General features: G+C 39.9%; 1 protein-coding gene across 1 annotated transcript in view; it reads right to left on the reverse strand.

The window, feature by feature from the left end:
* Positions 1-27,825, reverse strand: part of LOC117541455 (transmembrane protein 65-like) — a 45,051-nt gene that overhangs the window by 9,933 nt on the left and 7,293 nt on the right. Inside the window, exons 3-5 of the mRNA XM_034208618.1 lie at positions 15,081-15,125; positions 11,710-11,777; positions 10,639-10,693 (exon numbers count right to left, since the gene is read on the reverse strand). Of these exons, the coding sequence (XP_034064509.1) occupies positions 10,639-10,693; positions 11,710-11,777; positions 15,081-15,125 (168 nt within the window). The remainder of the gene's footprint in view (positions 1-10,638; positions 10,694-11,709; positions 11,778-15,080; positions 15,126-27,825) is intronic.

Genomic DNA, 27,825 nt, shown 5'->3' on the forward strand with positions numbered 1-27,825 from the left:
TCAGAGGCATGTATATCTTCAGATTAATGCATTCCCCTCAATATCATTATGTAAGATCTAGTGAACAACATCTGGAATGTGGATGTAGTGCAATACAAGTGCTTCAGAATGAAGTCAGCATAAGAATTAGGCGAAAAGTATCAAGTCTTATGATCGTTTATAAGTTAAAATGATATGCATTATGGGCTCATTAAGTAGAAAGATGCAATGCTGAAGACCACAGCGCTGTTGACTCACTTCTGGGCTGAATAACTTCACATGAATAATTAGTAAAGCAGAAGTGGATGAGGGTAAGTTGGAATGGGTAATTAAAACAAGAACAAGGTGCAGAGCTGTGTGTTGATTATCTCTGAATATATCAGGGATGCTGTCACTAGGAGAAGCAGAACTGGAGGGGAAAGACCAGGAGCAGGGAGACGTTTTTTAAAAGACTACTTGATGTAGTAGTGGCTCCTTAATGAGATAAAGTGTTTGCTTAGCTCGTGTGCTCTCTGTTGACCGTGACCCTGAGTTCAGGCTTATGTTGCTGCAGGGTCACAGACATCCTCAGGGGAAAAGAAACAAAGCAGCAGTTCTGTCTCCTAAGACACTTCTCCATCTAACTCTGGCAGGAGGTCAAGCTTTCTCCTTAAGTAGCAACAAGGTTATGTGTAACAACATATACATAACCCAAACTGGCTGCAGAGACACGCTTCTTATAACAATCTGTAGTTATACATCTGAACAACAATCACATAGGCGCAGACTAATTAAGATAAGACACGAAGCAGGCATGGTCTAATTAGGGAAAATGTGTGCTGTGATTTTTACCATGTGTCGCAGCAGGCCAATGACACTGAACTGGTTCAAAAGAGACTCATCTGCCTACAGGTGCGTCTTTATTTGGCTACAATAGAGGATGTTTGCATGTTGCTCTGTGAGAAGCTCTTTGATGACTTTGTCATGACTTCGAGGGGAAGGACAGAGGCAAGGCAAGAGGGAGAAAAATGGGCAAGTTTGTAATTTAGGCAAAAACAAAGTAAATGAGGAGATTGTTCTGATATTTCAACAGAAAAAGATAGTTTGCACTGGGCAGGATCCCAGTCTGACTGTAACTAATGGCAATACCAAACTATATAACTAATTGCCAGGTTGCAGCACACACACACTCACTCAAAATATGTATTTTCTTCTCTATATTCTTTCTAAAATATGCAACATCAATAGTTTCCTTTTTATGAAATTAAAAAACAAATTTCTCTCGCCCTTTGCTGTTACACTTGCTGTTGCTAAACAATCTGTTCAGGGTCTCCAGGTAGTGATTAAAACATGTATAATGTAATAATGTGCTGTTGTTATACAATATAGTACCACCTTGTACAAGCCCCTGAGGAGGCAGATGTAATGAAGAGCCCATCAGGCCTGATTATAGGTCCATGCTCAAATATAATTACACGCCAAGGTCGGCTGTTTGCTTTTAACTTGCTGTTTCTCCTGATGCTCTGCATTAGATTGAGACCCCATTTACACGCAAACGCATACGAAACGCAAACGAACCGAATATGATATCAAAAAAGTCTTCCGTTCACACGAGACCGCTCGGGAGCGCTGGAGACACTGTAGTACATATGCTGGGCCTGTAAGTGGCGCTGTACTTCCGCAAGAGACCGCTCGAAAGCGCTGGAGACGCATAGTACATATGCCGGACCTGTAAGTGGCGCTGTACTTTCGCCACAAAATACACCAAAAGCAGCGAAGAGGACCCCCGAGCATGGTTGCCATGGTTGCCCTTCTGTTTATGCCCCACGGTGGATTTAGCAACATGTAGTTCATGTAATTCTCCATGTCCACTTGTTGCTGATGGTTGTGGTAGAGGAGCTGTAGATGTTGCACTAACATCTGTAGTATGGTCAGTAGCAGTAGCTACTGACCATACTACAGCAGTGAGCAGCAGAGGTGGGGAGAGGTAGGGCTATGGCTTCATCGTTATCAGGAAATGATCGTATAGGTCGTACACACGGAGCCGTTTGCCCCCCAGAGCGTTCTGTTTGCAGATCTATCCACCTTGGGACCCGTTATCGTTTGTGGGGTCCGTTTCCGCGTTTCCGTTACGGCCTTGTGTGAACGAACGAAAAGTAGAAAGAGAAAAGAAAGAGAAAAGTAGCGGATACAACCGCTTGTGTTCTCGTGTAAACAGCACATAAGTCCTCCTCCACAGTGAGGTGCAATCCTTCTCTCACACCAACAAACAAGGTGGTTCTCAAACAATTCTGTGGAATTTGACTACCATGTAAGACACTGTTTTGAGCAGTAAAAGCCTTGCAGTTTGTCCATCAATCTTAATAATTAGATCAATAAATGATGTTGTATATCAGAGAAGGACTGACTTCAGACAGAGTTTTTCTATTTTCACCACAAAAAGTTTCAGATTTCCTTCCCTCGTTCTTTTGTCACATGATAACTTTATGATGGATAAATATCTCACAGAAACTTTCTAAAACTTAGACCTGCAGTAAAACGAGAATACTGTCTGCTTGTACATTATACCAGTGTCTATTGTTGGACAAATGGGCCGTAAAATAACAAATGGCAGGCAGTGGGAACATTTTATCGGTGTCTCTTGCTTTGAGCTGCAAGGATCACTTACCAGCCATGGTGATTGATGTTTATGAGCAACACCCATTTATACCTGGAGGCTTTTTACAGCAACAATAACACACACCACCCATTACTTTGCATAGGCTAACACACACAGGATGTATATAGGTGGGTGTGAATCTACGGATAGGTGCCTACAGCTGTAAAAAGGTTGAAAACAAGGCAGGTGAGTGTAAAAGAGATGAGAGGAAAAGATATAGAGGTTTCAGAGCATTTATTCAGTCTGATGTGTTAATGCAGGATGTCTATTAAAAAAAGTGAGAATGTTGTATTAAAAAACATAATTAAATATAAATATAGGAACCTAATGAAAAGCTTATCATTTAGGGAAACCATTTATCCCATCATAGGTTTAAATGTTGTAACTGGCCCCACTCAGCAGTAGCCTATTTTTGAATCCTAATCTTTATTGAGGCAGCTGAGCTTTATTCTCTCCTGAAGTTATGATTAGTGGACTTGACTACCCACCTTGACACTGGTGCTACATCACTCGTGACTGAGCTAGATAACTGCAGCCCTGATTTACACCTCAACACGTCCCCAATGTAGCAGCAATGAGAAACAATACATCTGCTGTGGAAATTGAGTGAGTGATAAAACTGAGATGACAAACTGGAGTTGAGACCAGGAGGCGGAGTCGCAATCTTACACGCTTCTCTGCGTTCTCTCCTGGGCAGTCATTCATAGGAATCCCGAACCCAATAAAATACCCAATATTAACGGTGTGTGTGTCTGCCCAAGGACAATTTAAAGCAAAACCTAATAGTGTCATAATTAATCATCTAATAAAAGTAAATGTAACAACTAATACAGTACAACAAAATAGGAAGATTAAATGTGGACTCTTAAACATAAGATCTCTAGCATCTAAAGCAATATTGGTAAATTATTTAATATCAGATTATAATATTGATATATGCTGTCTCACTGAAACTTGGTTGAGACATGAAGAATATGTCAGCATAAATGAGGCCACTCCACCCAGCCATATCAATACTCATATTGCTCGAGGCGTGGGCCGAGGAGGTGGAGTTGCAGCAATCTTTGACTCAAGTTTACTTATCAATACTAAACCAAAATTAAAGGAGACCTATCATGCTATATTTGAATAATATATTGTAGGGCCATACCTATATAAGGTATATTTATACATTTTTTTTTTCAAAATACCAAACAGATCATGCATTTTAGCCATGCCTCATTTTGCTCTATTTTCCTCTCCTCCACCCGTCTTTGCATGCGCTTCAGCTGACCACGCCCAACTCTACACCTATCCTGCAAAGGAGAGGGCCGAGTTACGAGCGTCATGTTACCATGCTGTTACCATGCCACGGCAACCTCTCATTCCCCTGATAGGTGTAGAGTTGGCCATATAGGCGGAGCTCCTCGTCACTGACATCAGACTATTTTCAAATCTGTATCAGTCGCTATCAGATCCGTTGCAGCCCCGTTTTTAGAGATTTGGGTATGGAGAAAAAGAGAGACGGTTGTGTTTTCTGACACTTGAGGAGTTCCCTGACACACCGGGGACACATATTCATGTATAAAAGACGTACAAAAGTGCATTTTGCATTATAGGTCCCCTTTAAATTATAGCTCCTTTGAAAGCCTTGTTTTTAGTCTTATGACTCGAACCTGGAAAACTTTGCAGCCAATCTTATTTGTTACAGTGTACCGTGCACCAGGTCTTAATCCAGAATTTTAATCAGAATTCTCTGAGTTTTTATCAACTTTGGTTCTTAAAACAGATAAAGTAATTATCGTAGGTGACTTCAATATTCATGTTGACGACGACAAAAATAGCCTTACTGTTGCATTTAACTCTATATTAGATTCTATTGGTATCCGTCAGAGTGTAAATAAACCAACCCACTGCTATAATCACACTCTCGACCTTGTTCTGACTTATGGTATTGAAATTGAGCAACTATTAGTCGAACCGCATAATCCTGCTTTATCCGACCATTTTTTTGTAACTTTTGAAGTACTGTTACTACAAACCATTAGTAAAAAGTTCCTGCAGCAGAAACCTATCTGTTAGTGCTATAGCCAAATGTAAGGAAGAGATTCCACCAATACTTAACTCGATAGCATGTCTGCATGTAAGGGAGTGGTTCTCAAACTTTTTCTGTCTTTGGAGAGAAAAAAAAGTCGGGGCCCCCCCAACACAAATAGTCAGGCTCAGTGGCGGCGCCAGAGATTTATTTTGGGGGTGCTGTGGGGTAGCTTGACGTTTCATAGAGGGTGCTCAAACATTTAGGGTTTCACCTGGTGGTGTCCGGGGGCAAGCTCCCCCGGGAAGATTTATTTTTAAATATTGAAGTTAAAAGCATCAATCTGGTGCACTTTGAGAGCAAAATGAAGAGATGTATGGATACCACCTCTCTCAACACCCATTTGAAACAGAACTGTAAACAGATTTACTTTTTCTTTATGGATATTTTACAAATCACCCTTTTAAACTTTATTCTTTTTTTACTCTCATATAGTATTTCATAACTGTTTTTAATTTATTCTCTTATTTTTTTTATAACTATAATGATCATATAAACGTGTGCCTCGGAAATAATTGTTTACAAATAAGTTACCATAGCTATGCAGATGACACACAAATGTACGTAACAATTTCACCAGGAGACTATGCTCCAATTCAAACACTGAGTAAGTGCATTGAACAAATCAATGACTGGATGTGTCAGAACTTTCTCCAATTAAACAAAGATAAAACTGAGGTAATGGTCTTTGGAGCCAAGATAGAACATATAAAAGTTAGCGCTGAGCTTCAGTCTGCAATGTTCAAAACAACAGATAAAGCCAGAAATCTAGGTGTAGTCATGGACTCTGACCTGAGTTTCAACAGTCACATTAAAACAGTTACTAAATCAGCCTACTATCACCTAAAGAATATATCTAGGATTAAAAGACTAATGTCACAGCAGGATTTGGAAAAACTTGTCCATGCTTTTATCTTCAGTAGACTCGACTACTGCAATGGTGTCTTCACAGGTCTCACTAAAAAATCTATTAGAAAGCTGCAGCTGATTCAGAACGCTGCTGCTCGAGTCCTCACTAACACTAAGAAAGTGGATCACATCACTCCAGTTCTGAAGTCTTTACACTGGCTTCCTGTGTGTCAAAGAATAGATTTCAAAATACTGCTGCTGGTTTATAAAGCACTGAATGGTTTAGGCCCAAAATACATTTCTGACCTCCTGCTAAATTATGAACCATCCAGATCTCTCAGGTCTTCAGGGACTGGTCAGCTTTCTGTCCCCAGAGTCAGAACTAAACATGGTAAAGCAGCGTTCAGTTATTATGCTCCAAATATCTGGAACAAACTCCCAGAAACCGGCAGGTCCGCTGCAACTCTGACTACTTTTAAATCCAGGCTGAAGACTTTTCTTTTTGTCGCTGCTTTTAATTGAACTATTCACATCTTAAACTGCACTGTAACTTTTATCCATGTATTTTTTCTTTTAATGTTTATTTTATTAGCTTTTATTTTTAATGACTGATTTTAAATGCCATTTTCTTAATGTCTTTCATTTTTTGTAAAGCACTTTGAATTGCCTTGTGTTGAAAAGTGCTATATAAATAAACTTGCCTTGCCTTGCCTTACATTAATGGTGACCAAAACGTTTGAGACCCGCTGAGATAACTTAGACTAAAGTGAACTATCTAAACACTGAGAGAGTCCTTTAGTTCACTGAGTCTCTCAGTATGACAGGAGAGGACTCTCCTCCACTTTGTTGTTGAAAAAATTCCATATATCCGTTTGCGTAGCGCGCTAGCACCAGAAGCTAACAACAACGATCTCCGGTACATTTCTCTCTCTCTCGCTCGTGCACGCGTGCACGCACACAAAATGGCTCGCTCCACACACACAGAGCCGAGCTTTAATGAAACACAGAGACCCAGACGTAATAGTACTGTACTGTATCATATTATTATTATGTTTTTAATAACCATTTTTCCTCCTGGTCTCTCGCGCCCCCCCCCCCCCGTCATGCCTCTGCGCCCCCCACTTTGAGAACCACTGATGTAAGGGAAGATATATATATATATAAATGTACACCACCCCAAATTGATCATGTTGTTGATAGTGCTACAGATGCGCTGCAAATTAGACTCTGTTGCTCCTTTGAAAAAGAAGAAAATAAAACAACATAGATTAGCTCCATGGCATAATGCCGAAACCCGCAAAATAAAGCAAAAGTCGAGACAACTTGAAAGGATATGGCGTTCCACTAAACTTGAAGAATCTCGTTTAATTTGGCATATTACTCTCAATGAATATAAGAAAGCACTGCGTAAAGCGAGAGCAGCCTACTACTCTTCATTAATAGATGAGAATAAGAATAATGTAAGATTTATTTTCAGCACTGTAGCCAGGCTGACAGAAAGCCACAGCTCTATTACACACATTAAATAGGAAAATACTCTGAGCATAAGCAGTGTAGTTTTTACATTCACCAGTCTTAGACAGTGAGAGGGAGGGGCATGATCGGGTTTTGTCCCACATGGCTCTAAACAGCTCAATAGGCACACACTGAGTGTAGACACTAATTAGAAGAACACAGACTAAAACAGCAATGTACAGACGAATCAGATGATTAAACATGATCTTAAAATATATTTTATATATTTTTTATTGAATTTTATTATTTTTATTATTAGATATTAATAGGATCCCTATAAAGTATATTCATGACTCGTTATTCTCTACTAATAGTTAATTAAAGACTTTATATATTGACTATTTTGCACATCCCTTTCAAGATTTTCTAAGGTTTATTGACATATCATATTATACACAACTATGGTGTAGTTATGCAATGAATGAACAACTTGGGTCGCAGGTTCCTCAACAGTGCATTACAAGACATCTATCAATATGTGTCTATACCTCCACCATTAAACTGTCATATTCTGCACATTTCTTATACTATCTACATACATCTTATAAGAGTATAATACATATGTATAATATCAGTTAAAATAAGTACTACAACATAGTTAACATTGCTGGAGGTATACACATATTGATAGATGTCTTGTAATGCACTGTTGAGGAACCTGCGACCCAAGTTTTTCATTCGTATATTTATGATCCACGTCACGTTTTCAATTTTGACGGCAGTTCTTCCTGTTTGTCAAGAAGTCTTCTCATCAGGGCTCTATAAATAGAGAACTACGGCAGATATGTAATATTTAATGCAGCCGAACCGTGTATTACAATGCCGTTATGTGATGACTTTCAAAGAGAAAAGCAAGCACACTCGGAATAAAGTATTATTTTTATGTTTTCGGATTTCACATCGCATGAACACCATCTCCCAACGTGCATTGCGGCTAAACTATCCAATCACCGAGCTGAGGATCTTGCCTGTTTCCGGTATTGCTTATGACGATGTGATGTGAGATGTGAGATGTGAGACTGGGTTGGAGAATTGCACAGGGGAAAATAACGTATCTATGCCACAATTTTAGATGCGGATTTTGTTAAACTAATAAGTTTGCGCTGTGGACCAACACTATAAATTGACGTGGAAGGGGGTAGCAATAAAGGTAACACCATTAAACAGTTACACAACATAACAGAAATAATATCGATAGCAGCGTCCCCCTAGCAACCACCTTGGTAACAATGAACACGTTGTGTGTACACCATTTCCTGAAGTACTCTTCGTAATAACTAGCAAACTAAAGATCATGTGCATCCACTGCACACATAATCTGAAATAACAACTCATATTTCTCGCATCAAATTACATCAAAACACATTTTAATGGCCAAACTAACCTTAAAATAGGCATTTTCCACCGAGAATAAAATGAAGGTCGGCCATGTTTTTTTTTTTATGCGGAGAGAAATTTGAAGATCACGTGACATAGACGCCAGCCATTGGAAATGAATGGTGAAAAAAAACGTAGGGATCTTACAATTTCAGAGGCGTTTTTGTAGAAATACTACGTCCCAAGTTGTGGACCAACGTAGTTATTACACGTTTAGATGTGAGACTGGGTTGGCTATCCTGAGTCCTGGATTTGAGTCCTGGACTTCGAGTCGTGGCTGAACCTGTCACTGTGGTCCTGCCTGACTTTCATCATACTACTTCCCTGATGGCTCCCACAGGATTGTTGACATCCTCGTGGATTCATCTTCTTATTATAGACACATGCATTTCCAAACATTTGGACTACCTATGCTGTAAATGTATTATCTCTTCGATTTACACACGGCATCTATTGCACGTCTGTCCGTCCTGGGAGAGGGATCCCTCTTCTGTTGCTCTCCCTGAGGTTTCTCCATAGATTGGGTTTCTCTCATTTTCCCCTTTAAAACTGTGGTTTTTCCGTGGAAGTTTTTCCTTGTACGATGTGAGGGTCTCAGGACAGAGGGTGTCGTATTGTCATACTGATATTCTGTACAAACTGTGAAGTCCACTGAGACAAATGTAACATTTGTGATATTGGGCTGTATAAATATTGATTGATTGATTGATTGAGATGAGGCTGCCCTTGCGGAAAGAATAAAGGCTCTTCCTGTTTTTCTTCCATCCGTGGCTGAGTGGTGGTTTCCTACATTGTTCACAAATCACTAATATTTGGGGGTATTTCTGCAGCTGGGGCTCACTGACAAATCTCTCTATACCACCGAGATAACAAGGTCTGCCTATCAAACAACTAGAAGCCTCATTAAAAACGAGTATTACATGCTCTGGCTGAGTTTGTAACCCTTTCATCTATACATCTTATCAAGCCTGAAGCTGCTCTTTTGGCTTAATCGTAATCCCAATCATCCATTACCTGTTATAGTTGTTTGGCACAATAAGCATCGCAAAGAGAACATAAAAAGACCTCCTCTCTACGTTATATCCCTTAATGTTCCATTGCTTTTTGCTTTGCTCTGTTTTTTTCACATCTTTGCAGTTCCTTGTGAGTAGAATAAAAAATGCTTCAGGCCTCTACCTCCTCTGTTACAGCAGCAGCTTTGGCTCTTCTACATGTTTCAGACTTTCAGTATGCTGAGTACATTTGGTCTTTGAAAGCTTGAGGTAAAACAAAAGCACACACGCAGCAACAAAGAGTCAGAAGAGGAAAGACAAGACTTAGAAGTGGGAATGTCAGCTCCCTTTAAACTTCTATACACCATAGACAACAACACAGTAAAGAGACTGAGCTGGAGCAGGGACAAATAAAAGAGTGTGTCCCCAAAACTAGTCCCATCATTCATTCTGATGCTTACTGAGTGATGGTGTTGATTGCGGATATAGGATATGCAGAAGGGTAGAAATACTAAGCAATTATTTATAATGGTTGTTTTTACTTTGCTTCACTAGCTTCACTGTGCTCCTCTATTTAAAGCTCCCGTCCACATTCACATGCAGGGTAATATGACGTAACCACAGTGTCTGTCACATACGCTGAAAGGGAACATGGGATAACATTACAATGCAAACGTAAAGTGGATATTAACACATTCTGCTTGTCTTATTATAGTCATGAAATAATCATTATCTAGGGCAGCCTCTCTCTCATTCCTATTTCTTTCTCTAATGTTATCTTTTTGAATTAGTGTCACAGCAAGGTTTCAATTGTGACTTTATCATTAAAGCTTCATTATGAGAATGGGTATTCTGCCGACACTGAAATTGAAAATGCCTTCTTCTATTTCTGTTTTAAAGAGTTGGGAGTCCAATATGATTTGGCATACCAGCACTCTAATTTGGAAGTAGATGAAGATTACAACTTGAGTCTGTGCCGAGAAAAAGTATGTCTGAACTCAGTACATTTCTAAAAGCTACAGAATCAATACAGTACAACATTGTGGATAAAACACTGCCTTTGTCCCACAAAAATGAAAACCATCCAATAGAAAACAACAACAAAAACATCTCTCTTCCTCTTTTAACAGCCTAATGGACTCTCTCATTGGTATTACAAATATACATTTTCCTTAACAAAATATAGCTGGATAAAGGTCCTGAGATTCCCTTACCTGCCATAGTTGAAATGCCGAGGATCACTCCGATGGATAACTCAATATGTGTTCCCTGGGAGGAACAAACAAACACAAACACACTCGTTATGGTTCATTTGTATGATTTTAAAATGTTCCATTTATTTTTGTCATTTTATAATACAAACAATCAGTGGAAGCTTATGTATGAGTTATAGAATGGAATATATTGTATTTGTATGTTCTTTCTCCATGACATTCAGAGAGGAATACAACAATGAATTATTAAACGGAGGCTGACTTGGTGTCTCCTGTGCATCATAACAAAAGGTTATTCTGGACTACAAAGCTTTTAAAGATATTTTCTAAAATGTCAGTCCCTCAGTTTCCTGGTTTTAGTGGATAATACAAAACGTAAATCAACCAAAGATCTAGGGTACAGTAGTTTATCAAAAAAGTATGGATTTAAAAAAGTACAGGCAGATAAATATTTGGTGCCAACACAATCTTTCTTTATCTTTTTGGCAAAGTTATTGACAAAGTTATTCCATGTAATTACTGTAAATGTAGGATATTCTTTATTGTTTTTTCCCTTGTATATATATCTCAGTTGGTCTGTTCATTTCCCTGTAGATGCCTCCAAAATAATTGAACATCTCTGGGTTAGAAAATAACCCGGCTGTGAAAGCACACATTAAAAGGAAGCTGAAGAATATTATATTTTAATTTCCTGAGCAGGATCACATTGTTCCACTGTGGTTAGATTTAATTATTTAAACAACTTTACAAAGACTTAATAAGACGTGGGTATGCTTGTGGCAGACACACTGCTTAAAATAGTTTCAGATGAAATGAGAAATGGAAGGACTGGAGATGAGAGACAGAGCGCCAAACATGACTGATAGAAAAACAGGAAATATACTGAGCTATAAATACATTAGCAGAAAATAAAGAGATTTCTCCTTTTTGCCTTGATGCTTCCTTCAAAGCTTCCTACAGTATCATAAATACATGCAATATATTATTCAAGCGCAGATTCAGTGGAAATCCATCTCTTCACACCGAGTGAATGTGTATTCGCAGTGAACTCCATGAAGCGGACACACTTACAGCTACGATCATAATGCAGTTATCCAGGAATCCAAATCCAACAAAAGGGATAGCGTTGTGCAGCAGAACTGTGAAATAACAAACAACAATACATCACCATCAGTTGTGTTAAGGTCTTCATTAATATGCAATAACCCATTAGACATAATTGAGCATTTCAAAGCAGACCTCTGAGATACACAACATTATTTCACAAGACACAAAAAAGAAAAGAAAATGATAGTCTAATCTAGTCATTTATTCACAAGAGTTTTAATATGTTGTTTGTCTACCATTTGTAGCTTTGATGATGTAACATCCACAGTGTAATCCAAGTGTGAAGATTGTTAGTTTATTCCCTAAACTTTATAGAATATGTGACATCAAATGATTCATTTAACCCCATAGATATTTTTAAAGTACCATAATGTGTTAGATATAACCCTTTTCTTTCTATAGCACAGTGAAGACCATTTGAATATTTTTCCACCTCACATTTGGAAAGCATCAATCATCTGGAATGAGATTCAACCTTGACCTTGTGTGTGAGTAGTGTTATGAATATAAAGCAGCTCCATTTCCTCAAAGAGGCTATCAAAATGTATATATTTTACAGAGAGTAATGTATTTGTCCCTTTACATGTGTAGAGCGAGTGTGTGTGTAACATGTTTAGACAAGCTACAGTGGAATATCATTTTGCTGCGATGAAAGTGAATTTCAAATGTCAAATCCTGAGAAAGGTCTAGCTTATTATGGTTTTAAATTCGAGCAAAGTTAAAGCTATAGTGTTCTGCAGAAAAGGGATTGCTTTAAAGAATAATAGCTCCTGAATGCCACTAATGTATTTAATCAAGCTCTTGTTTTACTGCAGCTCTGCCTGACTGGAAAAGAAGAATTTCCAATCTTGATGTGTGACTACGTACAAATACCTACTCAGTCACTTCCTAAACGCAGACTTGACTGTAATACTACACCAGGGGCAGCTTTGATTGGATGTTGAAGAGCACACCATCTCTTAGCGCTGAGACCTTATGCTTCTCTGCAGAAAAACAACTAGACACTCAAGAGTGAAGTGAAGGAGACATTCTATTATTCTAGCTCTGCAGAATGCTTTCATACAAAGCATCCTCTTTTGCACTACAGTTCCGACAGGTTACATGACTATGTTTTAGTCATCTATCACAGCTTTTGCCAATGACGCAAAAGGCCTATTCCAACTTAAAACGGACCGCGTAGCTTTTTTTTTTAACGTCAGGGATAACTAAGATATCCACATTATATTTCCCAATGAGAACTCCTTATCTCCCCAAGAGCGGAAATAAAAAATAGACTCCTCTGGCTATAGTAGTTCCCATAAATGTACTTTTTGTGAACACTCCAGGAATGAAATGACTATGAAGCTGTTCCTCAATTTTTAAGTGGGTTAGAGTTAGGGTTTATCACGCCTGATCTTTACCCTAGTTACAGTTACTGCCATCAGGCCACACTTTAATCATGTGCTATTAACCTTTTGCTCTGTTGTATTCTGTGCAGAGGAATGGTAGGTCTGCCCTCTGTGCTTTCCCTATGATCGCAGTGTATCTAACCAACCTGTTCTTATCTTAATTAATGCCAAGAAACATTCAGAGCTGTGGAGAGTTTATGAGCAGCTTCCGATGCAAGTGGCATACTAAAACGGGTATGATTACAATAATCAGCTTTTGTTTTTTAAATATTAAAAAACACACAAAATCATCATCTTTTTGGATTTGCTGGAACAAACGATACCACTTTTGAGATTTTCTTTGGCAAACCTCAGCTCCAAATTGCAGTCTCATTTACTCAGTTAAGTCTGCAAAGAGATGAAGCTTTACCAAGGATTTGATCATTTATTAGTTTTTAAGCTTACTTCATGACTTTTAGGTCGGAGTGTTATGATGACTCAAAAGTTGAGTGGATGTGTTTTATCAGCAAGTAAACTTTTTCCACAGAAGTCATCGTCACGTGAAACTCCCAGTAGGAGATAAGCAAGGCATTGATATACACAACACAAAAACGCTGCTGTCTTAAGGAAAATCCCGACTGTTGTGTTTGACGCTGTTGCTACGGCAACAGCCGAGTACATATTTTTTACATTCGGCTGTGCAGAAAACACTGAGCTTTAGATGAGAGATCTCTCACACGATGTCTCGGTTTCTACTCATAGTGAAAGTCTTTGCTTTTGGACAGGATCAAATCAATGATCACAAGTTGATATGAACCATACCAAGCAGCCGGAGGCAGGAGGAGAGAGATCTGAGGGTATGCCACTAATTGAGCAGCGCAGAGTGAAGTATGCCTATTTTTAGCTGAGTGTGTGCAGGTGGATTACATACGTGTGAGTCTGTCACCTTCAATATTAACTGGGAATTGATCTGCTCACACATTCTATAGATATAAACTAAATAACATCTCACACCAAATACAGAGTGCTGCAAATGTTGGTACATTTTGTGATCTTCTTTAGGGCCTGTCCTTTTCCCCCTCACTGTGCTAATTCTGTTTATTTAAACTAACTTTAAATGTTATAACAATTGTAATAGATCATGCAATTCTTCCGGTTTTTGCCTTGTAAATATAGTATTTGCTAACCACAGGAAGAGCTTCAGTGGAAGGAAAAGTTGGATCTTACAAACCATAAACATTAATCAATAAATATACGATATAAAGGGTCATTAACTGTTCAGACAGTGCCTGCTACTGTACAGCAGCTGGAGTACAAGGAGTCTGTTTACAGTGAGGAGACACAGTCTTAGTCTTGATATCTGGACTGTTTGTTTTCTTTTTCTATTTAACAGCTTTTGAGTGTGTGTGTGTTCGTGTGTGTGTGTGTGTGTGTGTGTTTGTGTTGTACTCTGCTAACTGTTGTGGGAACTGTAAAGGACTCTCAAGCACAGTGTCCAGCATGATGTAATAGCTTAATATTGTGTGCTCTGTGTCATAAAGTCATAAGACGATTTGAACTGTACAGTAGAATCAGCTTTAATATATATCCTTGGGTACCCATGCGTTTGCTACATCAGGTGCAATATCTAATGCCATATCTGCACATGGAAAACGTAAAACCCACAAAGCCACCTACAGCATGTACTGTATTCCCTGTCCTTTGGAGAGGACATTGAAAGAAAGTATCAACATCGAAACCGCAACACCCGGCACATTAACGTTCATTAAGAATGATCTTCATTCATCTTCCTGCTTGATAGACCGTTAAATGAGCGATGTCAACATGCAGGTTTAAGGAGAATATATTTAGTAATCAAGTACTCCTTTAACCACTCCAAATAAAGAAAATAATTAAATACACATAACCACATACATTCAATTCCTTTTAAAGCATACAGCAATATTACAATGTAATGAGAATGCTTACTATATCTGAGCTCTGCTGAAGTAGGTGCTGAAACTTCAATCTGACCTGAAAAAGAAGAAAGAGAAGGAGACATGTATTACAAAGCTTCTGCATCTCCTGTGGCCTGCGTCAACATGAAGGGGAAAAGGCAAAGGGGAGATAGAGGAGAACATTTGAGCAAGCAATGTGTAAGAGGAGATGAAAGGAAGCGAGGAAGAGGAGCAAAGAGCATGTCCCTGTTTGCCCCCTCCCCTGAGTGAGAGATGGAGAAGGAGAAAGGCGACGTGAAGAATGATGATTCTGCTGCCAGTCAGGACTCAGAGGTGCCCTGCTGGCACACTGATTCTGTGTGTGTGTGTGTGTGTGTGTGTGTGTGTGTGTGTGTGTGTGTGTGTGTGTGTGTGTGTGTGTGTGTGTGTGTATGTGTGTGTGTGTGTGTGTGTGTGTGTGTGTGTGACATGGAAAACGGGAGGAAAATATTTAAGGTGTTATGTGATTTAAAACAAAATCATCATAATATTTGAACACAACTGTTTTCCATAGTGACACTAAAGTTATAAAGGAAACTATGAAGTTAAATAGTTGTGACATCCGTCTGTGATGAGATGGTAAAGAATAAATTAGGTGTGGAAATGACACATTAACACAACAGTGTTCTGAACTGTGATGTGACACAGGGACCTGCTATCAAATAAGGAATCATTTCTTTGTTTTTTAGGCTGAAGAAAAGATCCTTTTCTTTGCAGTTTCTGGAAATTGGATTTTAATGAGGTCATGGGAAATGTTACTCCACATAATGAAATTGTTCCATCACTTACATACTGTTATTGCACCACTGTGTGTACAAATATGCTTTCGGAGAGGAGAGCTATTCTCGCCAAGTACTTACTCTAGGAAATGACCAGCTATTTAAAATGACCTTATAAATACTTAAAACATTAGTATACATTAAACATTATACATTATACATTAAATTAAGAGTAGACATTAAAACACACACATTAAAAACGAATTATCCATCTTTTCAAATCAAATCAAGTTTGATTTATATAGCACATTTATAAACGATTTTTGGTCGAGCCAAAGTGCTGTACATAAAATAAAATTAGCCTACAGTAGAGACACTTTACAGCAAATACAACAGCACAGATTGTTCAGAATATCAGTATGAGAAAAACGACACCCTCTGTCCTTAGACCCTCTGTCCTTAGACCCTCACATCGTACAAGGAATATTTTAATATTTAATTTTAATATATAAAGTTTAGGCTGTAACATCACAAAATACAAAGAAAGAAACAAAACATCTGCCTCCCTCCTGTCCGCTGTCCCCACCCCGCCTCACTTCCTCCTTTCCTTTCATGACTCAGTGTCGCATTACGAGCGTCAGGCCACAGCCTTCAGTTCAACGCCCGTCTCATGTTGCTGACACAACAACGGACAATTCTTCACCTCAGCGAGAGCCCTTAAAATAAAGCTCACACTCACCAGTATATGATCATCATCATTATTATTTTCACACACAAACTGTCATTAACTCCTGCTTCTGCACTGCCTTATGAAATATTATCTTTCTAATTCCCTTAGAGAAGTGTAAAGGCTTTGTTTCATTCGACAGCTTTTGCTAAATTCTCTAAGCTACAATAGCATAATCTACCAAACTACAAGAGAGGAAGAAAGCAGCAGAGATGAATATCCTAACACAGGAAGACTGATGGCTGTGCCGAAACACATTTCTCTCCATTAAAAAGTCATTCATGGGTGGTTCTAGCTTTTAATTAAAGGCTTTCAACGATTCCCCCTGTGCCCTTCTGTAAGCTGATGCATCAACTCCTCACTTATCTCACTGAAACCTTAGCTCATCAGCTGATGCTGTTACATAACAACAATTGCTGTAAGACCTTAAATGAGACTTGAACATTTCAAAGGTACTGGGAAGCCATGCAATTTTCCATACAAGCATTTGAAACTTTGATCAAAGTTCATACACAGTGAATTGCCTAAAAATGTAAAATAAAATAACTAAAAACCTCATCCGCATTCAATCATTTCAAATTGATAATTAGACTTTGTTACGGTACGTCCACACCAAGCCCCCAGGAAGTGCGCCGGACTCTGTGCCCAACATTCGTTGTGTCCAAACCGCAACTCCCGTATCAGTCCGTGACGTCACCCGGGCCAAAAACAACTTTTTCCCATTGACTAACATGGGGAAAGAGACGTCTGTAAATCGGTGGATAATTTTTTTTAACTAAATAAACAGCCCAGTATTAACTATTTTATAGCCATTATTAGAATCATTCGGTCCTTAAAGTTGTAAAATGCACTAAAAGCCGAATCTAGATTTATTTTCTCTTTCCATTCATTCTAGTGAGGCCGAAAGTGGGAGCTCGGGGGGCGGGGCTTAAGGGGCGCATGCTCTGTGAGCGCACATACGGGTTCTTCTGCTCTGGCAGCCAGGCAGGACGGGTAATCTGTGACGTATCGCTCTCTCAAAAGTTGGGCCATTTTGACTTCATGTGCCAATGAGCAGATCTCATAGGAAAGAACGAGACCCCGCCTCCCACGCTGTATCCAGTTCTTATTATACATCCATGGTCCACATGGCAGCGTGCCTTGAAGCTTGCCGGTGGGCGTGTCTGGCGTGTGAAAAACAACCAATCACATTAATCTCCCGCCCTGGACACACAAGCACGCGGTTTGATTGGCTATATGATTTGACTACGCTTGAAAATTGAACTTTTTTCAACTTTCAAAGCGAGCAACAGAGGCAAAGCGACGCGACGGAACCACAATGCAGTTCGGCAAAGCATGACGTCACCTCATTCAAAGTGAATGGGAAGCGTCTCCGTTGAAGCAACGCACGCTGCCATGTGGACGGGCCGTTACTCCGAGAAAGAAAAATATGTTATACTCCGCTTGCCACTCTTTTTTTCATGCAAGATCTACTGTGAATATCAGCCGTATCAACCACAACACTGGAAGGTCAGTTACCTGGTTGATGTGCTAACAGCTTTGAGGGACGATAGTACAGTATAATAGACATGAACGTTAACCTAGACAAATTCTTGAAAGATTTGTCACCTAAAGGGGCCTACACACCAAACTGACACCAAAGAACACGTCCCGACGGACCCGATTGTTGTGTCGCCTCACGTCTCCTGCGTCTTGGCCAACAGTCGCACTGGAACACACCGCAAAGACTTCAGCCGACGGCCAAGTAGCACGTACGAACTGCGCATGCGTGAGTAGCAATAACTCTCCTTACCAGCAGGCGGCGGTAGTGTGTATTCGTCATTCAAAAGAGGCAACAACCAGAAGACAGACTGCGTGATATAAACAAACAACAAATAGCGTGTGCGTTCCATTTTCACTCTACAGCGAGAAGCTCACAGGGCTTTCCCGAACCTGTGTCGAGAGCTGGAGTTCAATGAAATCTCATATTTGCCTTCTTAATAGTTTGTTTGAGTCCCTCACTTCCGTTTTGCTTCTCATGCACTGATTCGCTAAGCTGAACAGCCAATCAGAGCGATTTCTTTAGCCGACGGCCTTTTACCGACAGGCGGCGGAAAGTGTCGGCACGGCCGAAAAGACACGACGGGGCGGGACACACCAATCTGAGTAGGGCGACAGGACGCTCATCGACGGCCAGACATCTATAGAAATCTATCGTCCTTATGTGTGTAAGGATCTTTAAACTGACTTTTCAAAACATTATTCTTGAAAAGAAGAAACATCTGTTGTCTGGGCCAAGACTGATTTTCCAGTTTCTGAAAGATCCTTCTTCCTCATTGACGGATAACATTAGGGCGAAGATAAAATGCCCAGTTGATCATTTTCTTCACAAAGTTTTGTCTCACCAAACTATTTCCCAGAGGGCTGATGGCCATACATTGAATGGCCAAAACATTTCTATCTGTCCAATTTTAAGAAGGAAAGGAGTATGCAATACAGCCTTGCGCTCCAAATCAGAAGCATGTTCCTGCTATATTCTCCAATTACTTAAAAAGAATGAGACCTGATGAAATTGCAGCCGAGTCACCGTCCCATCACCACTCACATGAGAAATCCCATTAGTGAGATACAAAATCCCTGAAGATCTTCCCCTCCCAATCCACTGGGCTTCATCCAGATATGTATTAGAGCTGCAGAGCTGACGTGGAAGACTATTGGCCCAGAACTGCAGTGGTATAAAGTATTGATTGCACGCTATCTCAACTCCCCAGAGCGTATGTGTCAAGAGAATTCAATTACAACTGACGGGAGTGCTGAACATATTTATTACCTTTGGTAAGTAGCTAACCACAAGCATGATTAAATACCAAAGCAGCCATGTTTCATTCGTCTTGAAGCATCTCTTATCTTGGACCCTTATACTGCAGAAATACCTGCACAGCACATCTGGCGTCTGAGACAGCTTGTGTTTACAGATTTGGGCACAGATCTCAACTGTTGAGGGCCAAATCAGATACAATAATTCTCATATGCACGTCCCACAAATCTTGACCTTCCCAGCATTTTTAGCATTTAGTTTGGAGTGAGAAACTTAAACTATTTAGATGTTTTGTATGTTTTATTGCACATTTAAAAAAGGAAACAGAGAAAATGTAAATAGCAAATGAAAGTATATGTGCAGTTACACTATGGGCTTATCTAAAGAACCTCAATTAACAAAGATATTTGACTTGATGATGGTGCTAGATGAAAAGTCAGGGGATCATCACGTCTATTGCAAATCAACCCAAGCAGGGTGTGAATGTTTGTAGTTTTCATCACAGTCAATCAAACAGTTGGGTAGTACATTTTATGACCGGCAAAGCAATCGAGCCATACTGTCACAGCATTTTTAAAAACTGTGATATTCATGTCATCTCAAACTTCACTTCAGCATCTGAATGATAATGTGCTTTGTCTGGCACCCTGTTTAATCTCCTATTGATGTGAAACTGTATTCCCTACACAGACAGCCAGACTTCCAACTCATCTTCATAAATAATTAATATATACTCCTGTGCTGGCTTTAGCCTTAGCATTTTGGATTTACTTGCTGCTTGCTGCTCTAAAAGTGTCGAAGAGGCAACCATTAGCACTCAACTTCTTGTTTAAGGATGTGAAAAAGTCACGCTTCCCTGTCTTTGTTTTGCCGAGACAATTGGATCAGTCCACACTTTTGGTGCCAGCGCGGCATGAAATGTGTGAACAACAGAGTTTTAGATTTAGAGATAAGCATGAGAAAAGCCAAGCTCTTTCTCTGCAAAACGTATTAATGACCAATACATGCTTGTGTGTCTGTATAGTGAATGAAAATGATAATTAGAGGATATACGTTTTTCTGCCAATTCAGATGGTTGTGTTAGAGGTAGAAACAATAACCTTTGCAAGGGCATTTTGTATTGCAGTACAATGCAGTTTGTGTGTGTGAGAGTGGGCTGTACTAAGAAACATCATTGTTGTCCCCTCAGGACTTTATAGATTTTTTGTTCACTTTCTCACACTGAGTGCATCAGAGTGTGGTTTGATACAATACAGACTGCAGAGTGTGTGTGTGTATGTGTGCGTGTGCATGAGCATGTGTTTATCTGTACGGATGGATATCATCATCGTATTATTGTCTTCATTTTGTGTGCAAGCATATTGTTCTGATGTGTGTGACCAAGCATGCATACTGTATCCGTGTGTGTCTGTGTGTGTATGAGATCAGTAGAACAGAAACAACAGAAGGCTACATCCATTCATCACCCGCACTGCACCTTGATATTCTCCGGTGATTTATGAGGCAGGAAAGAGCAAATTTCACAGCACGCAGAATGGGGGTCAGTGGCAGGGACAGTCATTATTAAACACAAAATAAGAGAAACATTTTGGGGAAAAAACTTTTATAGCATACGGTTTTGTACATTTTAGGTTGAATTGATATTTGTTGGAGAAATAATTTGCACAAAAAAAGTTTACAACCAAATGAAAAACAATCAATACTCAATTATATATATCTCCATCTATTTAGTCTAACGTAGTTCAGGTAGAATGAGTCCACCTTAAAGCTGTAGATTTGCATATAAATGCACATTTGAAAGAAAGTCTATCTTGTTCTAGTCCCCTTTACATGTATACAGGAGGATTTTTAAAAGTGACCTCACAACTTAATATAGTCTGTCTGCTGAGGAGAAAATAATAAGTAGTCACCCTTGTGAGAGGGAATTCAAAAGCACTGGTGCATGACCACACAAAAACAGAAGCCTTACATTTCAGCAAAGTATCTTTTTCCCCCTGTGGGTTCAGCGAACTCTAGATGGCAGGTAGACACATATATACACCAGTGTATTCCCTGAGTGCCAATTAGCGAAGCTGTGGAGGGCCTGAGACAAAACACAGAAACAGACAAAAACAACCACAACTCCTTGAAAAGACCCCCCAGATAAACCACAAGCGACAGCAGGGAAATTAAGAGAGTAGCCTTGTTTCCTCTCCGTCTTGAAGTTGGCACCCAGCCAGCAATGAAGGACGAAGCAAAGAATAGCATATGATAAAAAGAGATATATTTTTAATTGATCAAGTGACTGCCTAAAATAACTCAGATAGCCGCACACTGAAGAAAGTTAACAACAGAGATAAAGGTACTTGGAAGCCATGCATTCAACATGAAGTGTTTAGACCAATAATAAAATGTGCTAGTAAGAACACTATCATTGTATTTCCTGTATTACATTTCCTCCCATAAAGATGGGGATACAGGACAACATATTCCACTTATATAACATAAAGTGCTCACCACAGTTATGATGCAAGTGGATCCAAATCCTGCATCAGCCCTCATTCTACAAAAACCTGTTTTCACTCAAGTTAATTGCAGTTAATTACATGCACCTGGCTGTCAATTAGTCATTGATCAGATTACTAGAATCAAAGCCCATACACTTCAACGGTACTGCACAGGTGTTTATAATGCTACTTAGAACCTTAGTTTAGCTGTGTACAAACCATATTCCAGTTTCTCTTTTATGCTCCTTCTTAGTGTGGGACGACTTTGTGTTTTTATGGATGGCTGTTATTGTACATAGCAAATGCAGGGAATTTGCAACAATGAGAAATTGGCACTAACCTGCATCTTTTCTTTTTTTTTAAACTTTATTTTTTATTTTTTTATCAACAAACAGCCAGACAGACAACACAATAGCAGTTGGCAAACAAGTTAGGATGACAACAGTGTGATTTGTGTCCGACAGGATAAAAAACAGAGACAAAACAACAATAAATGAATAAAACGAAACAAAAAATGGACTGCGACAGGACAAAAACAAAAAACAAACAAAAACAAAGTCAGGATCTAAAGGCTCTGAGTCTAAGTCCATTATTAATACCATAATGCAATTTAGAGATCAAATAATGTGTATAAATGGAACAAAAAGACCAAGTATATCAAATAAAATAAAAACACAGCACTTGTTGGTCAGTCAGCCGCCTGCTAATCACAGTTTAACACCGCAGGTCCATCACCCTATTGTACAGAGACATCCGGCATGTCCAGCTCCCGTATATACTTGTAGAAGGGGTTCCACATCTTGTGGAATTTCCCCAAGGAGCCCCTCACTATGCACCTTATTTTCTCGAGTTTGGCTGAATTTAGGACTTCTTTTAACCACGAGGTGTGTGAAGGGGATGTTGGAGACTTCCACATGAGCAATATCAGGCGTCTGGCTAGTAAGGTAACAAAGGCTATGTAGGCTGTCTCCAGAGAAGAGAGTGGGCATGTGGGTGGGGTTACACCAAACAGTGCAGTCATGGCATTAGGAGTGACCGGTTTTCCAGTAATTTCTGACAGTGATCTAAAGATGTCAGTCCAATAAGAGTGTAAGACCGGACAAGACCAGAACATGTGTGCGTGACTCGCCGGTGCTTGTCTACATCTGTCACAAGTTGGGTCCACTTCCTTATATATTTTAGAGAGCCTAAGCTTAGTGAAGTGTGTGCGATGTACTACTTTGCACTGAATCAGTCCATGTCTAGCACAAATAGAAGATTTGTGTACATTAGCAAGGGCTTTTTCCCAAAGTTCTTCTGAAATCTCCTCCCCAAGATCTGTTTCCCAAAGAGATTTAATGGAGTTCAGGGTAACCAAACGAAGAGAGTAAATCTGAGCGTAAATACACGTCATCATTCCCTTCAGAGTAGGTAACGGCCTAAGGAGTGCGTCTAGCGGCGAATCAGCTGGGTGATTAGGAAACTGAGGAAATCTATTATTAACAAAACTGCGAATCTGTAGATACCTGAAGAAATGTTGCCTAGGTAGTGCAAATGTGTCAGATAGCTGTTGGAAAAAGGCAAATGTGTTGTGAATATAAAGGTCTTTGAATGTTTTAACGCCTTGGTTAAACCAAATAGTAAATGCGCCATCTACTAATGATGGAGGAAACACATGGTTTGCAGATACAGGGGCTAGTGTAGAGTATGTTTGGAGATCAAAGAAACGTCTGAACTGATTCCAAATGTTCAAGGTTGCTTTGACAATTACATTTTTAGTGTAAGCAGAGGAGGGGGTCTTAATGAGAGAGTGAGCCAATGCTGAAAGAGATACTGGACTACAGGAAGCAGCCTCCATTTCAAGCCAAACAGGCGGAGAATGCTGTGAGTCAGACTGCAGCCAGGACTGTATTATTCTCAGGTTTGTAGCCCAATAATAGAACCTCAAATTCGGCAGAGCAAGTCCACCCCGCTCTAACTAACCTGCATCTTTAACCAGGTTCTACACAAATGTACAATTGTTATGCACTGACTATTCCAGGTGGTTTCAGCCATGCGAGTGCTGTTTACCATGCTCTATTGTTCACTGCTGGTGCTGTTTTACTGTTCTTGTTGCATAAGCCAGGGACCTGGGTCAACACCTTCTGTTTTCAAAATGTGAATTTTGGTTCCAGGCACAGACGGTAGCAGTTTTTTTTTGTGAAAAGCTGTACAGTGCATCCCAAGTAACAAAAAGAAGCAGTTTGCTAGCTTGTTAGCATAGTGGAATTTTGTTTTTGTAGTTGTTGGTGAGCTAAAAGGAGAGCATTGGACTAACACGTCAGGCAGATATAACAAAGCAGGCTGCTAAAAAGAAAATTATTTTCTATTATGCAGATTCAATATACTGTATATACTTCCAACAGGCTGGTCCACGGACGAGCTAGTGAAATAGGCAGCCTAGTATTTATCGAAGTTAAACTTGGAAGTATTTCAAAGCAGTAAATACAACCCTTGAGGGAAATGTTAAACTGATCATCTCCAATAAGTGCTGACTGAGGTCTTGAGGGACTGCAGTGGTAGCAGCCATGGTGACTATGTAGCAAGGTCAGTTACAGAAGCCTCTGAGGGACAAACCAAGGAGAAACCAAGGAGGTGTTACGGTACACCTCACAGAAGTGTGAAAGGGATACGAGTAGGAGAGATAAGAGGACAGTGAGTGAGGAGACCACAATAGCATCAGAAATGGCAGAGAAAGTGTGTTATCATATTTTCCCTGCAAACTCGGAACAGAAACCGATCCATCTCTGTCCCTTAAACTGTCAAGTTCATAACCTTGTGATCGAAAGGACAGACTCACAAAAACAAGCCCCACCTTGAATATCAAACACAACCTGCTGTGCATAACATTATTACCAGGCTTCTGTGGTGCCTGTGTAATTTGGTTCATGACTTGATCCCTCTGTCACAAATAAGAAGAGCCATATGCAGTGACTTTCTTTCTATCTTTTAGTTGAATTGAATCATAAACCAGATTGCCAACTAGAAGACAATCTCACATACTTGGCTCAATATGGCACATTTCCCCCCCAGAAAACTTGGACTCTAACAAAGACTCATAAGTAAAACATTTGCACAAGTAATGGATTACAGGTCAGCTGCTCTCAAAGGCTACATTAGCATGCCTGGCTAACTTGCTTCTTCCTACAGTAGGCTAACTAAGGGTTACTTTCAAAGGGCAAGGAGTATTTCATTATCATAGACTTGATTTTACGTTAAGTTATCATACACAATTAAGACCCCTGACTGAGCTCTTGTTTTGAAACATGTCAGTGGCAGCATTTGTATCCAAATTAGGAAGCTAAGTAAGCTAAATTAGCTCGCTAGTTATAGATAATAAAGTCTATCTCTGACAGTTGTCATTTAGGCCAGCAAAATGAACTGTATTTGGAAGCCTACTTTTGCCTACCCCCCCCATCCAATCCCAGGGAAAACAATTTCAAAGAAAAGACTAACAACATTGATTTGTCACTGTTGTCATTGTAAACTGACACTTGTAACATTTGAACAGGCTTAGCAAAGTCAGTTGTAGTAAAATGCTTTATAGGGAAAAAATCCCCTATCATGATCAACATCAATCTGCTTTTTTCCCCCTTTCAGTCATCAGCAATAGCAGGTAGCACTTGGGTTCAGCACACATTGCAGTTCAAACTAAGTTTCCAATGAAAAAACACTCGGTGAAAGTATCCTTGGCGTGCGGAGAATGATTATGTGTTAATGGATGCAGCTCTGTTGTTGGCAGCAAACTACTCTCAATAAATACACAAAGTTTGTTATTACAGTCTGTGTGTTGAATGTTGTGTTTTCTGTTCATAAATTACCAGTCACAGCAATGTCCAGCGGACAGAAACCAAGCTGAGTGTCTGGCAGGTTATTCATCCAAGTAGCCTAACTCAGCGATAATCACTGTTGCTATTTAGTAAAGGCAATTAACAGCATAATGGGAAGCATCATTGACTTGCAAATTCTCAACAATGCCAGTCCTTTTTTTTCATACCAGCCTGGTGAGAATTGTGATTGAGCATGGGTCACGGCAGGTTAAATGTCACCATGGACTACCATTATGCAGCAGTGTGTGTGAATTAGCATGACTATGAGACCTGTGGCGGGATGGAGAAATAAAAAGGTGGTCTCCTTTGTCAGTTTAGGCGATGAGGCTATATCTGAAAGGCGGACAGACCGGATATGGTTTCCCCTTTCAACATCAGAGGTGGAATACGATATCAGCAGGCCCTATTAGAGCAACACACTCAGGATAGCAAATATGCGCCATTCTTTTCGGAACAAACAAACACAAGGAAACAGGATTGAAGCTTTGAAACATAAAGGGTTTCAAACGTTAGGAGAAATAAATGACAGGTCGTAAAAGAAAATGAAAGAAAGAGCAAGTTTGTTAATGCCCCTGATATGCCCACTTTGTAGTACAATCTTAAAGGTCACCTATTATGCAAATTCCACTTGCTTGTATGTCTTTTATACATAAATATGTGTCGCCTCTGTGTTAAGAGATTCTGAAAGTTTCAGGACAAAATGTTCACTCTTTTCGTCCTGATCCATTTACTGTATATAACAATCTGTCTGAAAATGAGCTGATCAGATTTTGGCCACTTTGTGATGTCACAATATTTTTTTGGGTTGTGCAACCATAAGCCAATCACCAACCAAGGTAACCCCCGCCCAGCTTATCAGCTGAGTCTCCTCCTAGAGCACCATTGTGTTTTTTTAACAAACATCTCGCAGAGGGGCGTGGCCAGCAGCAGCTAATTTGCATTTAAAGCTACAGACACAGAATCAGCACTTTTGAAACAGGGCTGAAACTGAGGGGTTTATGGGATGCTACAATGCACGATCTGTTTGGTATTTCGAGCCAAACACTTCAGAGACATGTTTTGTATGTATCTGAGACCTATAATATATTGATGAAAAACAGTATAATAGGGGACCTTTAAGGGTCACTGAAGTGAAAGTCAAAAAGTTGATCCAGACACCCCCCTTTGCTTGCTGTGTTTTCCTCTTTTGCATCTCTATTTAGCTGTCCCTGTACATTACGTCTCCGTCCTCTGGGCCATGAAGGGAAATAGCTTCCATCTCAATTCCTCTCAGGTTTTCTTCTTCACCAGCAGGTCTGTGGGAAAGCGTGGAAGTGTGCTGGATGTCACTGAGTCACTCGGTATCTGAGGATCACAGAGGGCCAGATGGAACACAAGGAACTCCGGCTGCTTCCTTTATCTGCTGCTGCTCTCCTCTCCTGCTCCTATAAGTCATTGCTTCAATTCTCTACACTTTTGACAATTCTATTAGAATGTAAGGACTAGCAGAATAATATTTCTAAAGACACTGAAGTTCTCCTTCTCAGGTCTACAGATTGTTTTAGCAAAGTTCAACTCATTAATTAGATTTTTGAGTGAACAACTAGTTTCTAGCTGCAGCAATAAGCGTACAAACTTTAATAAACAGGCTGTATGCTACCTGCCCAGGACCAAACAGCAGAAAAACAAAGTTAGAACCTGGCGGTGAACAGGGTGGAGCATTTAGCAATTAAAGAAGCAGCTATTCCCCACAGGATTTTGTGGAGACCAAAACTAGAGCAAAAAAGGACAGATAATATTGAACTACTACGCAATCAATTCAGAAGACCTGAATCACAGGAAGTGTATAAGCAGCCCAACACAACGATATGCTGGTGAGCTTCAACCACAAGAACACAGCCAGCTTCCTCCCCATTCAGCAAACTTTGAATGGGGTGACGTCACTTTTCGCCTAACTGCATTGTGGGAAGCAGAGCGGAGCTTTCCTGGCGTTTCAGGCTGCAAAAGTTGAGCAATGTTCAACTTTTGAAGCTTCTGAAGCTTTCGGCGGAAGCGTCAGCCAATCAAATCATATGTCAATACAAGCTCTAGCCAATCAAACCGCTGCTTGTGTGTCAGGGGTGGGAGATTCATGTGATTGGTTGTTGGTCGAGCTTCAGGCTGGCAAGTTTTTCCAAAGCT

Source organism: Gymnodraco acuticeps, unplaced genomic scaffold (assembly GCF_902827175.1).
Source record: "Gymnodraco acuticeps unplaced genomic scaffold, fGymAcu1.1, whole genome shotgun sequence".
Taxonomy (NCBI): domain Eukaryota; kingdom Metazoa; phylum Chordata; class Actinopteri; order Perciformes; family Bathydraconidae; genus Gymnodraco; species Gymnodraco acuticeps.